Source organism: Acanthaster planci, linkage group LG15 (assembly GCF_054643075.1).
Source record: "Acanthaster planci isolate LZ-2023a linkage group LG15, COTS_SCS, whole genome shotgun sequence".
Lineage (NCBI taxonomy): Eukaryota > Metazoa > Echinodermata > Asteroidea > Valvatida > Acanthasteridae > Acanthaster > Acanthaster planci.
The window spans coordinates 9,006,370-9,027,353 of NC_141791.1; the positions used below are offsets into that span (position 1 = coordinate 9,006,370).

At 41.5% G+C, this 20,984-nt stretch overlaps 1 protein-coding gene across 3 annotated transcripts in view; it reads right to left on the reverse strand.

Moving 5' to 3' along the window:
- The window catches only part of LOC110977607 (uncharacterized), a 116,329-nt gene that overhangs the window by 45,733 nt on the left and 49,612 nt on the right, over window positions 1-20,984 (reverse strand). For 2 of the 3 annotated variants that reach the window (XM_087146932.1, XM_022231872.2), the window contains exons 7-8: window positions 12,395-12,505; window positions 1,514-1,702 (exon numbers count right to left, since the gene is read on the reverse strand). In XM_087146932.1, the coding sequence (XP_087003058.1) occupies window positions 1,514-1,702; window positions 12,395-12,505 (300 nt within the window). The remainder of the gene's footprint in view (window positions 1-1,513; window positions 1,703-12,394; window positions 12,506-20,984) is intronic. The other variant, XM_022231873.2, reaches the window with a different exon arrangement.

A 20,984-nucleotide genomic window follows, 5' to 3' on the forward strand; every position in this document is an offset into this window, starting at 1 on the left:
CGCTTAATAGGAGCTTGAAGGGACTCCCAAAAAAACCTTGTCTTACGGTGAACCTCATGTTATACGCGTTGACATTTATTCCATTCATAAATGGAGACATTGCATGGGCCAATCATAATCGTGCACCATGCAAGCATTGTTATACACTACGGCAATGTACATGTACTGCAGGCCTACAAGTAGTGTAAATTACAGTATATCAGTATCCGATGTACAGCCTTTAACTTGTTAATAAATTTCAAATCATATTAATATGATTTGAACGAATAAAACAATGCTTTCGAACACGCCTACTTGTTTGACGAAATAGCAGAGTACAGAGGTTTAAGTGGCTGGCAGCCCTGCGCCACGTTTTGACCTCAAAATTAACGATCATAAAACTTGCAGAGGTGAGTTTGGTATTATTCTAAAGCATAATGTTTCAAGAGTCCGAAAACCCTTAAACTGTTCCTAAATATCCCAGAACAGTCAGGAGCACCAAAAATGCAGAGGTACTCATCAAAAGTTTGCGTTTAACAACACGTGTCAGGATGCCATTTAAACAAATTCTACAAATTTTAACTGGCGAAAATGTGAGTTATTTTTTGGTAAATTTTTTAATTTGTAAGTCACCAATCCATTTTGGTCCATCACTACCATCAAACGAATTTCCTGTCCGCTTTTCTACGGGTACTACCGAAACCTAGTAGAAACTTGTGAAGTCTTGACACATTTGACACCGTGAATCGCTGCAAATAAAATTTTGTGAAGCGGTCCATTAATGTGTACCCTGCACGCTGACTGTATATGAAAACGCCGAAGACTTCATTATAATATTTTTCAGGGGTGTGAGTGGCCACTTACAATTAAAGCTGACAAAATGCTAAAATAAAAGTTCCAATACTTTTGTTCAGACCAGGTGTACAAAAAGGCTAAAATTCAGAGTTAACATCTAAATGAAAAAGCTAACTCAGCTAAAAAGCTGCTCACATCCCTGATTTTTATATTAATCCTAATCCTACATAATACTACAAATTACTAGTTGTAGTAAAATGTAGTATTCAGCCCTGCTGCTTGTAAGAGGACATGACCTTATTGTTCTCTGAAGCCATTAAAATATGATAGATATGACAAATGTACCATATCGTGCTTTGGCTTGATGAATGTGTGGCTTTATTGTTCTCTGTACGAGTAACAATGGAAGTAACCAAGCAAGAAGTAGTAATTCAAAGTGCTAGGTCCTTCAGGCTCAGACGACTTCTTAATTTTGTAGTACTGAGTAGTGTAAGCCAAACAATACGCTTGGCGGTTACGGTTAAAACATTGTAGATTATTACGATCAGTCTCAAACACACCAGGGCTACAGCTTCTGACAAAGTGTAACATGAACCCATGGTTGTATCACTAGTGCATTACACATGTGCATTAACTAGCACAATGCACATGTACATGAGTGAACTTGCAGATACTTTCTGCTTTTTTCTTTTTTAAAAACAAATATCGCTGTGCCACAGCAACATGTGCATGTACTTACCGTTTGAATAGGCTGTCCTTGTCCAGGACCCATCCTGCCAACATTTGAATTGCCACCAGCGAGTCCTTGCAGAGATTGCAGGGCCTGCATGTTTGGATTAGCAAGGAGTCCTTGGTTTCCTGGTCCACCCATACCACCAGCTTGATTCATCTGGCCTTGATGTCCACTACTGCCACGCATTTGTAAGCCCTAACAATGTAACAATGTATAAAAAATACAATCAACCACCGAGGAATAGACATAGTTCAATAGGCAATTAACATTGAGACAAAAAGCATGTGATATACAGGCTTCAACCTTAAGCTTCAGAGGATCAAGGCCACTTGGCCTTGAATGCTCCCAAAAATCAAAGGACACCAAGGCCAACTGGAAGGGCACCAAGGCCACTTTGAAATTTTTACTTATCATGCTTGGTGTTGTGTCTTTTTACTTTTCATGATGCCATAAAGGCAACACTGTATTTCAAAAATTAGTTACATGTAATTACTCACAAACAATGCAATTCAAACAAGTTGGTCACTGGGTCACAAACATTTATCCAAAAAAGGCCAATGTCATGCCCAGCACCCGTGTGAATGCCAGTAAAATAGCAAGGAAAAAATAGATTGGGTCGTATTCCCATCCACAAAACCCCCAAAATTGTGCAATGTACAGAATCCAATCAGTGTAGAACGTTTAATTCTGTGTCGGTACTTGTAACCAGTCTATGTATAAAAGTAGTCTGGTGCCACGTTTATAGAGTCACAAAACTAAACGACGTTGATATGGTTGCCATACAGTACCATGTTGTCTACAGAGCGACGCAAAAACCAGTCCATAAAAAAAAATAGTGCTCAGTGCGACTGGCCAGTTGTTGACAGAAATGCTAGTACTAAGGGTAACTTGAAAGTTGAATACAGCTTTAAATACACGAAGGCCTACTGATCATTGAAGAGGGGCACGTCAGCCACGTGGCCTAAAGGAACGCACCATTTTTAAAGGGCCTCATGGCAACTCACTGGGGCATTACAGCAGTGGCCGCTGGTGGCCGCTGTAAAGAACCCTGGATATACACAGATGTTATCTACACAAGACAACTTGATTATCAGAGAACAGATTTTCATCTCTACAACATTTCAAATAAGTCAACAGGTGGCACAGTATAATGCCACCATTAAAACACGTGCATTGCAGGAGTCAATTGGTGGAACAATTATCAGTTGCCGACGCACCTGTTCCTGGTTGTAGCCTGCATGAAGATTTTCGGCCAATACTTCCAACGCAAGAAATCAAGTTAAACATAAATCACACCCAAACTATGAGCAATTTCTTCAGTGCACAATCTCATTTCCTTCTACATTTCACCTATCAGGAAGTTTGGAATGGAAATCGAATCACAAAATGTAGTAAGTTTCCCATCAGCTTTCCCTGAGTCACTGCTCACTGAGTCACATTGGTTCCCACTGCTAAACAGAATTATTACAGACGTGCCAGGAACCATTAAAACTGGAATTGATATGGTACAATTGGCAATCATTGAAAATGATCAGAAATAGAAAACTTTGTAACAAAAATTTCTGCAAGTTAAGTTTGGTTTTGATTTCTTTAATGGAAAGCATCCTTGCAGTTGTAGCAGTAACAAAAAATTGTCCACATCAGTCATCTGTATGATGTACATTTACCTCATATGCGGCTGGTCTACATGGCTACCCATTCACAGATGCATGTACATGTACCTCATATGCGGCTACCCATTCACTGATGCATGTACATGTACCCACAAATTGATACAGACCATGCCACATGCTGCCTATTGCTCCTTGATTCCCTTAACTTTTGAGTCACTACCATTAGTACAAAATACATTTCATGAACTTAAAGAACTGTCAATTGTTCGGTAAATTCAGGAGCCAAGGGGTACGTTCAGTATACCCCATTGCCTATTGCTCCTTGATTCCCTTAACTTTTGAGTCACTACCATTAGTACAAAATACATTTCATGAACTTAAAGAACTGTCAATTGTTCGGTAAATTCAGGAGCCAAGGGGTACGTTCAGTATACCCCATTGCCTATTGCTCCTTGATTCCCTTAACCTTTGAGTCACTACCATTAGTACAAAATACATTTCATGAACTTAAAGAACTGTCAATTGTTCGGTAAATTCAGGAGCCAAGGGGTACGTTCAGTATACCCCATTATTTGGTATAGCAGTGTTCACTGCAGGAGCATTATACTGTACTCATTAAATAAATTATATCTTTAACACTACCCCCCCCCAAAAACATAACTTTCTCAACTTTCTCGAAGTTACTGCATTAAAAAATCTTTTGCATGAAAGTCATGAACAGCACTTCATCACAGCTCTCCGTCCCATAATGTCTCAATGGGGGATATGCTGCATGTAATTTACATGTAATCCCCGGAACCTTCTCAACATCAGATGAGAAGATTAAAAGGGAGAAACAAGATCTCAGTAGCTACTGTTGCCAAACTCCCCTATGCTCCCACCGTGCGGCCCCTACATATTCAAAAATTAAATCCAAGCTGTCTTGAAAATCATGGCTCTTTAACCATAACCTGTGGAATATCTGGTCTTCTGTTCAATGTCATAAAGCAAAAAATACTCATCTTTCCCAAAACAAGCTTCAGAAAATGCCATGAACGATAGCGATGTTCCTTAAACAGTAACTTTTCTTGCTAAGGAATCTACCACTTCATCAAGGTATCTAGCCAAGAGTAGTAAGTCAGCCCTTCAATTTCTTTGCTTTTTAGAAGACTTCTCTAAATGGCTACCTTTATGCAAGTAATGCCCAGAACAAATACTGATGTCACTTCAAGCAAAATTCAGCTAACAAATGTTATTATTATTAGTGTTGTCTTGGAAGTCCACTTGCACATGGAGGTGAGTGGTGATGATCGCCAAATGATACTGGACAAGATTTTGATGACAAACCATCATCTCTACAGCAACTGATCACCGGTTAACAGTCATTATATGCTATTATTCAACAAGTAGAACATGTAACAAAGTATATGATCAAAAGGAAACTCGCTGGCCATTTTACACAGAACATCATTTTCCAAGAAGGGTTTGCGCAGGGGAGATGTAAATTAATTTTGGATTTTTGACCGGCAAAATACAAAAATACAATACACGTTGGGCAGGGCAAAAATCCAAAATTAATTAACAGAACATCTTGAAAACAAAATGAAAAAGAGATTGAAAAAGACATGGAACTGACAAATGGAATGGACTCAAAAAAGGTTAGACAGGTGCAACATGAATGTACATGTAGATACTGTATATCATGCAAGGCACCACTCATACTTTTCAGGAATGACAGGTGCTCATAACACCACAGCATACAGATATCTACAAGAACAAAATAATTCAGCTTCCACATACTGGCCAAATCCACCACTATAAAAGAGTGTTCATTTGAATTGCTTCATATATTACTCAACAGCCCCCTGCAATTTGTTCTCCAAGCTGGAAACAGCACTTTTAAAGGAATCTAATATTTAGGAAGAGTAGAAAATAGAATGACGGGAAGAAAATGTAAAAAGAGCAGCAAATTTCCGGCTGGGAAAATCTGTCCAAACTGCATCAGGATATACATGCTAGCAACTTTTAAAACAATGACACGGTGGAGGAGAAATTTATTCTAACTGGTTTTAACAGCATACAGTTCAGTCCATCACACAGCACATCCAACAGTATGTCACAGTCACATTTGGGAGTACACATCATCTTGCCCCCTTCCTTATATACCCAGCAAGATATGAGACGGAAAAGTACCCCTTTTGTATGTCCAAACCACCTAGATACTCTAGACTACTGTTACATGACACATCTCCACCCCCTCCCCCAAAAATGTCTGAAAAAAATTCTTGGAACACAAAAGGGAAAATGGTTTCTTCAAATGGTTCTGTCATGTAGCTCAAATCCACATTATATTGCCAACACACTGTTTGATGCAACTGCTTCGAAGTCTCTATGTTTTTCACACAAAAGAAATTTGAAGCAAACTTTAACAGGTGACAGATATGAAGATTACGTTCCCAAAATTTATGATTTACTATTAAGAAGATGCATTTACATGTACTTTGATCCATACAAAAAGGATCATTGATGTGAAAATAAAAAATGCTTTTCCTATTGTCTTCATATTCCATTTCATTTTATATTTCATTTGTATGAATTCTCATTCCTAAGAAAATTCTTCACATTGAAATACATGTAACTACAGTACATGTACATGTAATTTCGTAACAGCTGTAACTGTGCAAAGAGATTAATGTGTGAAGCATTCAGAAGAAAGCATACCAATTAGCTTTAACCATTTGCTGCAGGGGGGATTTTTCTTGAGCAAGACAAGATGCCGGGTCCTTTTCAATATTTTCCATTTTCAAAATTCTTCAAAAATTCATCATTTCAGTTAATGGTCGTTTATACCAAAATGATGGACTCTTTGGCCACTACTCTAAAGCTGACAGGTAAAACTCATTGACTCCAGGTGGTAATCCGCTCGCTCTAAATGCCTCAAACCGTGATATACTGTTTCAAAACAGGGCTGGATTATCTCCACTATTGAGAGCAAACAAATCATGGCAATGCCCAGTAGCTCAGTTTTTTGTGCTGAGCACAGTCTTTTGTTATAAGGCCCAACTCTTTTGTCCCAGTTCCAGGCTCCCTGGCTCTGCATATAAAGCGTATGTACTCGAAAACAGGTCGCCCGGCAGGGAGTGGTTAACAACAAGCCCTCCCCTTTGAACAGTGCCACTCACAACATTTCAATGTGGAATGTACACCATGTGTAACTGTTAACATACTAAGGTCATACATCAAGTCTTTGCATACAAAACATTTTCTTTGGGTCCTTGCATGTAAGGAAACATTGTGAATCAAATGTGGCCACTGAATTGCCTGACACCGACCAACATACAAATTAATGGCATAATACTTAATGTATGAGCAAAATAAGCAAGTGGAGCAAAGGATATGAATAAATTATTATTCACAAATACTTTAGAGAGTATCCCTATTAAACGCGCAACATGACAATGTATTAATATTTGATAATGCCGAGTGCAATTTGATAGAGCCCGCTTTGTAATAAACCGTGCTGGCACCTGGATAAAACAGTATAATCTTTTGGGGGGGTGAAGAGTCTTTGTATGCTACCACAAGCACAACTCGCTACGCACACGAAATGTCCAGATAAGGAGATTCTTCCGGACTACTTGCACAAGGAATATATCACAAACTGGAGGGAGGTGTTTGCGAAAATGACAGTAAAAATCTGGAATAAAATCTTTTATCGTATATTAACTTCTTTTGACTCTCTGATTTAAAAGGTATGAATGAATGGGAATAAGTATATACTTGGTCGGTCTTAGTATAAGACTGGCCAAGCACATATTTACTCCCTTAGCATCAGACAACATGTGATCGAACAGCAGAACTGACTACCTTGGAAAATGTGCTACAGCTAGAGATTATTGGAAAAGAGTTTTATGTTGAGTCAAACAAGTCTCATTCTTTTACCTTACATCTTTTTAAGAAGTAAATAAAATAAAACCCTTTCCAAAAGTTTGAAACCTACTTGAAACCTACCAACCTACCAACAAACCTATCCTCATTAAATGAAGCACTATGAATTGAATAGGCAAACCATAGGCATCTAGTGTGGAATATTTGGGGTTCTTTTCCAAATTGATCGTTCACCAACTCCATAAGGTTCACACAAAGTTTAATCCCAAGTTACCAGCCAGGATCTAACAAACAAGACTTATTTGCGTAATATAATGATGCGCCTTTTATGCTAATTTTTTCCAACCAACTACACATGTACAGAGTTTGCAAGATGCACAGAGTATGCATTCAAAAACCCTGCGCTACCCTACAGCTAGTGGGCATTGGCTATTCATCGGCAGCATTTTTACAATGTGATCACCATGTACATTTATTTATAACATCTCTCTCCATCAGTAAATTACCTTTAATCTCGACATTCTACATGTATAATCTGTTCACAAATAGGTTATTTCTGGCCAGCTTATTTTTCATTGTCAAAACTCATCAAACTGACAGTGCCACCTTGTAATTTTCTGACAATATTGGAACACCGAAAGACTTGAGCTAAGAAAAATTGTATAGAGGAGAATGTTTATAAATTATTTAGCATGCACAATGTACTTTTTTGTCTCGTGATCTTATCAAATTTTCACTTTCACTGATGGGGGGCTTCATGACAACTGGTACGGGCTGCACAAAGTTTTTGTGTCATGTATTCTCACGCAGTTTTGTATTGTTCTGTACAGGTTTTTAAACAATTTTTGGGCAGAAATTCATCGTAATGTTAGTGCAACACAAATGTACAATTTTCCATAGAGGTTCTGATTTGGATAGAGTCATTTACAAGACCGCACCTAAAATTGCAAATCCATGGAAATGGTTGTGGATGGAATACACCATGGACGGGTGGACAGTAAGGCAATACAGTCCGTGCCCGGAAAATCCAAAATCCTGAACATGCGGATTGAAATTTTGAAAATGGAGCCAGACTGGGTGGGAAAAGTGCCAACTCACTCTACAAACCTTGACATTTACAATTTTGGTAAACCTATTATTAGTTCATTTTAACCTTCAGGAATTTCAGACCAATATGTAACAATAAGAAGAAACAGTTAAATTAAAATGTGCATTGCCTAAACTGCAAGGGAAAAAAGACAAATAGTTGCAATAAGAGGTTGTAAAATGCATTACAAAGCCTCTATATTTCAAGATGTGGGCATCCTTAAAGAGGAAAGGATATCAGCCTACATGTAAGTACATGTAACTAAGTGCATGAAGGCAACACACTAATTCTGCACTCCTGCGTGCATTTTAATTCTTATTTCTTGCATCAAATACGGTACCGGTAGGTGAAAAGATTTTCCCATGCACAAAGAAAAACATGTCATAAAAAGTAATTTTAAGCCAGGGTTACAGGTCTCACGTGATCTGAAAAGGAAATCTCTCTGAAAGCATTGACGCGCATGTACGAATGTATGTATAATGTATGCATGGGTGTGTGTACATGTGCATGGTTGGCTTGCGAGTGCATATAACCAACACCCTGTGCAAAAACAGCCAGCACTGAAAAGTTCCCAGTTAAAACCCTGGTGCAGCGTACATGGAGACTGAAATCTCATATGATTATTTTCGTGTGAATGGTTCCCTCTGTAATGATGAAATAAAATTGGCTATTGATAACCCAGCGATGGGACCATGCCCTTGATGCTGGTCCCAAATGGTCAGCTACATAGTCCAAACCATCCATCGTTCGGGAGGTGTTAGTCGAACTACAGTTAACTATACATGTAGTTGTCACTTAAACTTGCCCTCTATTTTCCAGTTGGTCTATCACTGAACCTATAGCATAACTCAGGACTGGGCATCAATTCATCTCAGTTCTCACACACTGTTTTACTGTCCAGTTCCCATGCTTCTTCCTTGGCAAAGCTCTAAGCCCAGGCTGTTGACAAGTTGTTTAAACAGCAAACTGAGGAGCTGATGGGCACCAGTTTTAACCCTTAAAATTTGTGCTTCCCCAGTGAAAAAAGTGCCTCACTAGTTTAAAAATATCTTCAAGGATGAAATGAACACCATGAAACAGGTTTTGTAACATAATTTTCAACCTGTTCTATGGCTTTGTAAAGGCCCAGTAAGCTACTGAGTACTAATGACACATTGAGTGTTCTGCAGGTGGGGCTTTGCATTTTCATCAATTGCTGTTTTGATAGTATTGGGACATTTGGCAACAGCAAATACCTGATGAGCGCTTAATACAGAGACTCCCAAATGTTCTTAACCACTTCATGCCGGGGCATTTTTCAATGTTGATGATGCTGGGCCGGCATGACTATCGTTTTTTCCGTTTTCAAAATCCTTAAAAAATTCATCATTTTATTTATCGGTCGTTTATAGCCACACAAAGTAATCTTTGGGCACTACTCTAAGTTGACAGGTGACCTTCATTGACGCCCGAATATTTCAGCCAGGCCTGCAGCCTTGTAAACAGAGCCCAGATTGTGCGGTGTTATACAACTGTCTTTTGTTCACGAACCTGGCTTAGTGCACTGCTGACCTCTTTTCAATAGGGGCCAGATTAGCATGCAGCGGTGCTGTGTGGCTCATCTCTGCGGTGGTGGCACGCTTTTGTCCCTGGTGGTAATCCGCTGGCTCTCCACTCGCCCTGGTATACGGTTTCAAAACAAGGCTGGATTATCACCACTTTTGAGAGTGAAAAATGTCGGTAATGCCCAGCAGCCTGGTCTTTTGTTTGCAGTACGTTTTTTTGCTACAGGGCCCTGTTTCCTTTGTCCGAGTTTGGAGACCCCGGCCATGCATATAAACCATATGTCTCAGATTCCGAAGTCTCCGGCAGGAAGTGGTTAATACTGTGCATGTCATGGCAAGTACCATTTTGCTACGTTTAGGCTACCTAAGGTAAACATGTCCAGTACAAAACTACTGAAATTCCCCACAAAAATGTCCTCTATCCAGTCAATCCAATATTAAGTAGCTTCCATATATGCTGCAGGGGTGAGATTGACCAATGATAATAGCTGAAAACAGCTGAAAATGGCATCAAGAAGCTTCATGGTGAAAATCTCCTATACCTCTGTGCACAGCCAGAGGAAAAAAGGTGAAACCCAAAACAACAAAAGCTGAAATCAGCTAAAAAGCTGAGAAATCTCACCCGTGTCGTTACATGTTCACTTTATGTCATTTTCCGTGTGAAGAATTTACACATGAATTAGGCTTCTGGCACTGCCCCTGATGGCTCTGATTGCTGTTTGTATCATCAGCTATTTATAAGTATTACTCAATAAGTGAAATAAAATGTATCATGCTATGGATCACCAAAAGCCTTTGATGAGCTGTATTTTGCAATGAAAGCAATATGTGAATCCCTTTTGTTTCTTCTTGTCAATCTCCTTTTGATTGTACAAATTTATAACACATTTGTTCATGTATAACAGGACAACTAAAGCAAATCCAAATGTCATCACATACACATAAAGTATTAATTGAGTGATCTGTTTAGTAATGTGGGTAGGGTATAACACCAGTCATCACAGTATCACATGCATCATCCCTGCCATTGTTATCTGTATTTTCAAAATTCACCGAATGCAGAAAACAAACCAGCAACACCTTCGGAATTTATTTTTAGGGCAATTCTAAGTGAACAAATCACCTCTGGAGGATGCTCCAGTTTATCCATAATGCAGAAGGTGCAAACTTCCCCATTTTGCATAATGATGCGTGTCTGCCCGTGTTAGTTGTACTCTGCTTGCATAACATGGAGTTTGTGAACAAGAGATGTTCTTGTGTTCCCAGAATGAATAAGTATTGTATTTCATTGGACAGCCAGGGGCTGACAATTAAAAAAGAGGGAGTGATTGCATGGTTCGTAGGTAAGTCCTGAATTATACTTAACAGCTGTTTCAAGCCCATGTTTATATTTTGAAATATATGAGGAAGTTATCAGCACTGGCCTCCATAGATTGGCATAATATGAATAAATGCGGATGCGTTCGTCCATGAACTGGTTGGCCCATTTACTCAAACATTCAGAGAGTACCTGAATTTTTTTTTCAAAAGAACTGCTAAGGTGACCTTCAAAAGGCCAAAAGACTGTTGCTACAATGGAGGCATAAATGTGACGTTATTTTTATGTACTTTACAAATGCAAATGCAAGCAAAAAAATTCAAGAAAATAGGAGAAAATAATTATATGGAAATTAATGACAAGCTATAGGGATAGACAGGGGTATGATTTTAGTCATGATTCAAATCCAAAATGATTTTCAAATTGTTTCCAATTTACTCCCAAAACAACCAACTCAGATACCGATGCACTAGGTCATTCTTCCAGCTTCATCTGAAGCAGATAATTTGTTTTGAATTGTTAAAAAGGAGAGGGAAAAATGAGGGGAAAACAGCACTGACAAATTTACCATTGTTGCCACATACAGCATTTTTTACCGAGCAGAAAAAAAAAAGACAGCTAGGGAAGCAAAAACAAGTGTGTGCAGATGAATGACAGGTCTGTATAGAGTTAGAATTACTACACCTCGTAAATATTCATGAGCAAATCAGAGTATGTCATTGGCTGATTCCACCTCACATCTGGGAAGTAGAAATGATATGTGATCATGTGACGTCATAATGATGAGTATCTGCCTCATTGCCATGCGGTAGTTTTTCTGATAGCACCAGAAAACCCCTCTGAAACCCACCGCGTAAATATGTAGTCTGTGTCATGTAGTCTTTCTGGAGTTGTATCCTAATAACTTTTACAGATAAGACCCAAAACATATGTCAGCAAAAGACAATTGAAGCCATGTTGCTGTGCACATCTGCACTCGAGCGTACACAGAAATTAGCAGTTGAGAAACAATGGCGTCTGTGGGTAAAAGTAGCCTTAGATTTCCGTCTACATCTGAATATGAACTTGAACTTATTGTGCACTTATGTATTGTGCTGAATGAAGATGCAAAATCTACAAGGGCAGTTATTGACAAGGCAGTGAGGTTCCTAGAAAAATACTGTTAAGACAAGAAGGTGGATTTTGAAGAGGCTTCTCAGTCGGAACCTGCAGAATTGAACATTTAATTGAATATTTATGAGGTGTAGTGAAACAAATACAGCATGGTTTATTTACAGTGGGAATTACACTTCGCATAGGAAGGTAGTCAAGCTGACTTACACCTTGGGACAGTAAGTAATTCCCACTTCTTCCTGTCAAATCATGCTGTATTTGTATAATACTATATCACATGAATGAATGTGGCAACAACAGTGACTGCATTCAGACAGCAACAGGGTGCATGACAAGTACACCTGCCTGCTGAAGCTGTGTCTTGCTACCAATGCCTTGCTGCTCGTTCACATGAGGGATCAACTGTAGCTGCTGCTGTTGCTGCTGCTGCTGTCGGCTTTCATTACCAACTCGAAGCTGCATGTTGTTGAGAAAAATTTATGACTGTTACCTTGGCCACATATAAAGTTCCATTGCTTTGCCATCCAAAACCTTCCTATCTTAGTTACAGATCAAACACCATCCATTTATCTGGGTACTGTACAATACCCCTGATTACTGTAACACCCATTAACAAAGTGCAAAGGTAAAACAATTGCTTTCCATGAGCTGCTCTTGTGATATTTATATCAACAATCAAATTTGAGTCTCCCATGTGAAATGTACATGCTAAACAAATTTATTGTTCACCTATTCCCCTCTACACTTTACAATAAATGTAAACATACAGCTGCCCAATCATGATTTTACAAGTTAAGGAAATCACAAATATGGAGAGTGTAGGCATCTTTATACAATCCATAGAATCTGAAGTAAGGGTCGGAATTTAAGTTTTATTTGCTAAACATTTAGTTTAGCAACACTTCGATTTGCCCGATTTTGCTTCGATTTTTCCCGCAAGCTCTTGGACAAGCACTGAGCATACAGTGCTTATTAATAAATTTAACCATTTAAACGTTTGGCCAACACAAACAACAGAGGCGACCGCATGTTCACTCTGTTTCTGCTAAACAAGGACAATTTTAATGCAGTTATGTACCTCAACAACAATACATACTTGTGGTTGTCGGAGTGTAAGCAATGTCCTTTTATTGACAACATAGGACTTTCAAGAAAAAAAGAAGTGAGAACGAATGGGAGATGGAATACACTGTATATTCATTTTGCCTGTTCAGCAGAATATTTTCTTTCTTCAAAAAAGATAAATGTTTTTTTGAAGAAGTTGTTTATAAATTTGGAAGCCTGGAAAATGTCTACACCAGGCTATTTGCCACAAATTATATACTCAGCAAGAAATGAGACCGAGGGGTACCCCCAACATGTCCAATCCCTATACACATTCCAGACTATTGTTACTTAAAGCATCCCCCAAGATGTCTGAAAGGAATTCCCCAGATTCCTGTGAGACAATGACCAACACAAAGCAGGGGGGTTCTCTCTGTCTCATACCTTGCTGCATATGACAAATTAATGTCAAGAAAAGGAGATGAAGGACCATTATCTAATTTATCCAAGGCTTTACAACCAAGTGGTAATCCACTCACTAGGGGGAAAAAAAGCCTGGCTGGGGTCCAGGCAGCATGCTGGAGAGGGCCCAGGATTTTCCATTGTAATACTGTTTCTGGGCAACTGTAACAATCCTACCAATGGCTGCTTCGCTTGCAAAGAATCAACTTACTAATTGGCTGATGATCAAAACATCTGCCCAGCAAGTCTTCCTAGTAATAGCTGCATCTTCAAAGATATGTGACCCAGACCCAAAAACTTCAAAAGATACATTGTGTCTAACACAACAATAGAGCTGTCAATCACTCCTGGGGAGATATCTTTTTCTGCAGAGCTGAGGTGGATTTATTCTACATTTTTTTTCATCAGGACTTGCTGAGCCACTCCAAAATAATAATTTCTTTCCACTTATTTTTTGGTGTGTTGTGGGCTAAGTCAGATAAAATCATTTTATTAAGTTTTAAAAGAGCTGAATTTTTTTGTTGGATGTTTAGACAAATAAAACCTTGGCCACCTGATCCTTCATCTTACGTATTATGAGGAATGTCTACTTTTGCTGCTTGCTCTGTCTGTTTAGGCTTTTGTCTGTTCACAAAAACGGATAAAGCCGGAATTAATGGAATTCAATATGATGCATGTATCTGCAGAGAAATGCCAGAAATTTTAACATTTTTTATTCCGGTGAGATTAGGCTACACAAAAAACACACATGCAGCACCGAAGCAGGGACGCATCTCACTTGGTGCTGTAAAGGGTTGTGATTGGACAGTCACCATGTGAGCAGTGCATCTGTGCTTAAGTTGAGCGGGCGGCAGCACTAAGGCTATTAAACAACCCACTGTCAGCAAGTCCCTACACGTGATTTTTTTTGGGGTGCCATTTTAGCTTCTAAGATGTTCTACATTTGATCTAGATTAGAATTAGTAAAACATTAATTAATTAACACTGCCATCCACCATGTACTTTGGGGAATGTTTGTCGAGCGTCCTCACGTCAAACGCCTTGTTCTTTCTTGGGACCTTGGTAACGTCTTGCGCATTCTCACCGGTCCTCCCTTCGAACCACTGTCGGATGCATCTGATTTCCATCTTAGAATCAAGCTGGCATTCTTCCTGGTGGTCGTTACCTCCAGATACGGCAGTGAACTGCATGCCCTGTCAACTGCTGAAGGTCACATACGCTGGGAGCAGCAGAGTTCGTCTTATCCCAGCCATCAAATTCCCAAAAGAACCAGACGCCTGTCTTCTGGCCTCCAGACATTTTCGTCCCTAATATAACCTCTCTTTCAGCAGATAGCTCCGACAAGAAGTGGTGTCCGGTTCGTACCTTCAAATGGTATCTCGTGAGGACCAAGCCTCGCTGTGAGAATGGTTCCAGACTTTTCATCACAACCACAAAACCCTTTCATCCAGCAGCAAAAGACCCATAGCTCATTGGACGGTCTTGGCCATTGTCTTTGCAAGTCAAGACAGGCCGACTCGACATGACGAGACGACTCGATCTCACATCAGAGCCCATGATGTTCTGGCCGCCTCTGCGTCCTGGTTGTTCTTCAGAGGTGTCTCCTTGGCAGACATTTGCCAAGTGGCTTGTTGGAAATCTCTTTCCACCTTCACCGAGAGCTACCTCAAGGATGTCCGGCAAAGTGAGATGACTCACGGTGCAGCAACCCTACCGCTCAGCGATTGGGACAGCATCCAGCGCTGTCCCTCACCGAACAAAGAAATGCTCATCGTAGATGCTATTCCTTTGTTGTAGAATAGTGAGTGTTCGCTTGAGTAGCACCTGCCTATATATGCCTGCATATGTAGGCTGGACAGGGGTATGTGAATGCAGGAGACTCCTCCCCCACATTAGTGTGGGTTGGGTCTCCTAGTGATACTTACCCCTGTCCAGCTGTTCACGCCTGTCCTTCCCCACTTTGGCTCTGGGGAACTTCTCCGTTTCAAAAAGAAGGACCAACATGGTGGCGGAACCGCATTGCATTGTGGTGGGTCAGGGGGCAGCATGCATAATCAAGTCTTTTCAGCGAACTGTAATAGGCACATGGGAAGTTTGCATATATAGGCTGGACAAGGCCAAGTAGCATTAGGAGACCCGACCCACACTAATGTGGGAGAAGAAACTTATCAACCGTAGTGCGCCCTCTAGTCCCTTGATGCATAGTAGAATGGGCCCCCATGTTCGTCCTTCTTTTCCTTAGGGTGATTCTAAACGGACGTATCTTTTTTACTTTTTCGAGTTAATCGAGGTTCCGTTTCGTTTCCAAACCTTTGTGATAATCTGATCAAACCGTAACGCATTGTAATAAATGCACATTCTATAGTTCCCGAGTTAATATGTGTATTTTCTTGTTTTGGTGGTATTTTTCTCTTCTCATGTGTGCGCATTTTATAGATTGTTGACTCTACGCTATTATACCCCCAAGCGATACATAGGGTCAACGGGGCTGCCCTAGGATTGTTGGGGGTTCCGTGAGGCAGTGCAAATGATCAATACCGTGGTTCCCCTCTTTCCTTGGTATGTATGTAGGGTCAATAAGCTGACCCTGGGTTTGTTTGGGTTTGGGAAGAAGTGCGAAACGTTTCGAATTCCATGACCCTACATTCCCCTATAGACCGACAGGAATTGGTCTGTGGAGGATCGATTGGCATCTTGCTAAACTTGTGATTCCACGGCTAATCCCTGCTGGTAATACCATCTTGGTTCAGTTCAGGGTTAGCCCACGCCACACTTCAAGGGTCTGAGCTGCAGTGTTTGCGATATCTGAAGGCTCAGGTCCCAAAAGTAACACCGAAGTACAGCAGTCAACGATAGTGCAGAGTGGCGCTGCACTCAGGGTGGAAATTTTCCCTGCTAGCTAGGTCTGGGCGCAACACCACTGTGTCCCAGTTCCCAAGCATTACGGACAGGTGACAACTTCTTGTCAAAATGTACCGTGGGCAATGCCTGACACTGGCTTGGCTTACAAGACTATGCGCCGGAGCGACCTTATGCCGCCAGTGCTATCTACACTGGCCACATCACTCCTGGTGCCACTGTCTTCAGACGCCCTTTCAACTGGGACAACAGGCCGTGACAAAGGTGTTGACTCTTCACGGAACATCGCAGAGACAATACCAGACCATGCGGGCTTACCACCACTTGCGCCCGGAACAGAGCCCACCGGCCTCATGCGCCGTTGGGGCTTTCGATCTCTGTACGTCACCCTGTCTTCCGGCTACCTTCCTGGCCTTTCTGGGAAGACTGCTTCTACCTCTGCAGTTCACCAGCCCCCTCCTGCTGTATCTTAACTACAGTCTGGGCAAGCCTCAGATGCCGCAGCTCAGCTCGTCGGCCCTGTGCTGCCATGGACGCAGTGTCTGCAGAAAGGCCTGATGCTCTGAACGATCGTTGGACAACGTCCAACACATCCAGTGAAGATCGTTCAGCACTGGATGGAGGATTCCTGACCTGGGTTGACGAAGAATATCCTCCCTCTGGGTCAGGGGCCAGCATGCATAATCAAGTCTTTTCAGCAAATTGCAATAGGCACATGGGAAATTTGCTTATGTAGGCTGGATAGGGGTATGTATGATAGGGGTACGTGGGAGACTTAGCGAATTGAATCAGACGCAAAGGAATTTGCATATTTAGCGACTGTTTGGGGTTATGTTTCTCTATGTCGCTTGATCTGCCGTGGCTAATGCTGAAGTCGGTGGAACAGAAGTCATAATGTACGTGAAGACAGTACTAAGAATTTCCGGGAATATTCTGGCCTGTATTTCTGCAAAACACATTTCTTTTCTTTACTGGTGTTGCTCATTTTGAAATCTCTGAGAAACTCAGCTTTCAATTAATGAAATTCAGCTAACAGTATTCCAGAAAATGCATGCATGTGGCAAAACAACCTAACGTCCTTCCATGAGCGAGCACACTGGTTTTGCACTAAACCATGTTGCCTGCTAAAAGTGTCCGAGGATGCACTTGCAGCCGCACAAAAAAATCCATAATGCATTCAATACGAGTGGAGACATGACTGATGGCTATTGATATGCTATTTAGCATAACATTGGCATACCATGTAATCATTTAAGCACCTTTTATTAACTTCCGCTCTGGCCATTTTTAGGAATTAGGTTCGTCTCTGCTACAGCCGTTTTAAAGAAATTTCTAAAACTCGTATTTTCAGGGCTAAAATTCATAATTCAAAGTCTACATTTAAATTTTGTAATAATTCCGCCAAAATTGGAATGGTTGGCAGGTATGTAACTCCACAGTCAGAACAAAGGGAGTGTATCTGAATACTGAGGCTGGCTTACAAGTATGTCACCCTGCTGACCAATGTCAATATTAATCTGGCTCCACATTGTAAGACGAGCAAAACAAAATAGACTATTAACTCACAAATGACAACAGCTGGAAAGCTAAAAGGACTTAAAATAAAACACAAGATACACTCACAGACAAAGCAGCAAGCCAGGACACTTTGCTACAAGGAAGAGTGACAAATAAGTGAGAAAAAAATGATAAAAGCCAACATGGAAAATCTGCCCCACCTAGAGTGGGACGAGTCTACTACTGCATACCTACCAGATTACCGATACGTATATGGTCCATTACTTCCAGTCACTAAATTCTTGATCACCAGCAGTGCGCCCTTATTCGCTCGACTCCCGCAAAGGCAGCTAAACCATGTTGCCTGCTAAAAGTGTCCGAGGATGCACTTGCAGCCGCACAAAAAAATCCATAATGCATTCAATACGAGTGGAGACATGACTGATGGCTATTGATATTCTATTTAGCATAACATTGGCATACCATGTAATCATTTAAGCACCTTTTATTAACTTCCGCTCTGGCCATTTTTAGGAATTAGGTTCGTCTCTGCTACAGCCGTTTTAAAGAAATTTCTAAAACTCGTATTTTCAGGGCTAAAATTCATAATTCAAAGTCTACATTTAAATTTTGTAATAATTCCGCCAAAATTGGAATGGTTGGCAGGTATGTAACTCCACAGTCAGAACAAAGGGAGTGTATCTGAATACTGAGGCTGGCTTACAAGTATGTCACCCTGCTGACCAATGTCAATATTAATCTGGCTCCACATTGTAAGACGAGCAAAACAAAATAGACTATTAACTCACAAATGACAACAGCTGGAAAGCTAAAAGGACTTAAAATAAAACACAAGATACACTCACAGACAAAGCAGCAAGCCAGGACACTTTGCTACAAGGAAGAGTGACAAATAAGTGAGAAAAAAATGATAAAAGCCAACATGGAAAATCTGCCCCACCTAGAGTGGGACGAGTCTACTACTGCATACCTACCAGATTACCGATACGTATATGGTCCATTACTTCCAGTCACTAAATTCTTGATCACCAGCAGTGCGCCCTTATTCGCTCGACTCCCGCAAAGGCAGCTGCTATGTTCTTCCTCTTTTTCGATGCACAAAGTGCGCTGAGGCCACGAGGGGAGGAGGGAGGGAGATTGGTAATGTGGTAGGTATGCAGTAGTAGACTCATCCCACTCTAGGTGGGGGGAGAGTCTACTGCATGCAATTTACGCAGATAACCAATACATATGCAGAGTAGCACCGAACCAGAGAACAGTGGGAAGGCGAGAGCGCACTGACAACCCTGAACCCCAGGGGGAGTCACATATAGCCTGCAATGAACAAAAATAACAAATTAGCAAAGGACTGCAAGAGGTAAGCACAAAGAACAACTCACCATCTCAAGTGTATCCACTTGCATGACCGTAACTGGAGCTACTGAGATCCCATCTTGAGCACGGCCAGTCCGTGGCTAAAAGGAAGACCAGCTTCACACCCAAATGAAGTAGGGTAGCTTCTCCCACAGGTTCGAAAGGGGGGCTAGCTAAAAGTTGAAGGACATCTGCCAGATTCCATGAAGGAACAAGTCGTGTGGTTGGGGGCGTTCAATAAACATGCCCCAAAGAAGATGATGGATCAAAGTGTTGTTAGAGATAGAGGATCCATCAGGAAACCCACCGTGGAAAGCCGCCAAAGCCAAACGGTAGTTCCTGATTGTTGAAACGACGAGGCTAAAACGGAAGAGATGCAAGAAGAACTCTGTTACAAGGGAAAGAGTTGCTTCGGCCAGCTTCGCAGAATGTTGTCTACACCAGGAGTTGATATGTGGAATGCGCCTTTCATAGATCTCTCTCGTTGACAGCTGTCTGCCTCTGGCAGCCAGGGCAGCAGCATCTTGAGAAAAACCCTGCCTACTGAAAGGATCATCGGACGATATCCAACACGTTAGGTATAGGTGAAGAGATGCAGATGGAGATGGCGAGAGCCGGGTTGGAAAAGCAGGCCATGGCGCTAAGGGACCAACAAAGGAATGTTGACTAACAGCCTCACGACGCAGGGAAACCATGGCTGCCTCGGCCAGAAAGGAGCAATGAGAAGAATTCCTCAATGCTTTTTCTCTATCTTTGATAGGACTCCTGGAATCAGCAAAATGGGGGGGGGAAGTGTAGGCTGTTGGGCAAACCTTGTACCACGAGAGAGCATGGGCCTGATTGTTCTGTATACCGGGAATACGCTTGACAAGTACCAGGACAGAATGACAAATGGACCACTGAAGTAGATCCCAGGCCAGCAAGCAAAGGGTAGGCGAACAAGTACCCCCTTGACGATTGATGTAGGCGACAGCCTCAGCGTTGTCTGATGGCACTAGCACCGTCTTGTTTGTCGGGAGCAGCAGGAAATGACATAGAGCATTGAAGATTGCCTGCAGCTCAAGAACATTTATGTGGGAGTCCGCATGGCTGGTTCCCATTGGCCTGAGATCTGATTCGGCCGCAGCCTGGCTCCCCACCCGTAGGTCAAAGCGTCTCTAGTCAGTACCACGTCATGACCCGGAGGGCAAAGGGAAGGCCGGTGGTTGGCCTTGGACGACCACCACGTCAGGAGATGACTTAGAAAAACTGGAACTGGGACGTGGAAGTCCAGTGAGTCTGTGTGTGGTCTGAAGTGAGACAGGAGCTGGAGTTGGAAAGGTCTCATGTGGAGTTGGCACCAAGGGACAAGGTCGACAAGACTGGCCATGAGACCGAGAAGCTGAAGCCAAGCCCGTGTAATGATTGACCAACTTAAAATAGGGCAACACACTTTATCAGATTGTCCACGCGGGCATTCGTAGGAAAAACCATGCCGCAGCAGAGATCGAGAACAGCCCCGAGAAATGTTGGCATCTGTGACAGATTTGTCATTGACTTGTCATGGTTGACATCCGAGACGAGTTGTAAGAACGCAAACCGTCAGGGTGATCGACCTAGGATTAACCAGTCATCCAAGTACTGAAAGATGAGAACTTCGGAACAACAAAGATAAGCCCCCACCACTTGCACCACTCTGGTGAACACTCTTGGTGCGGTG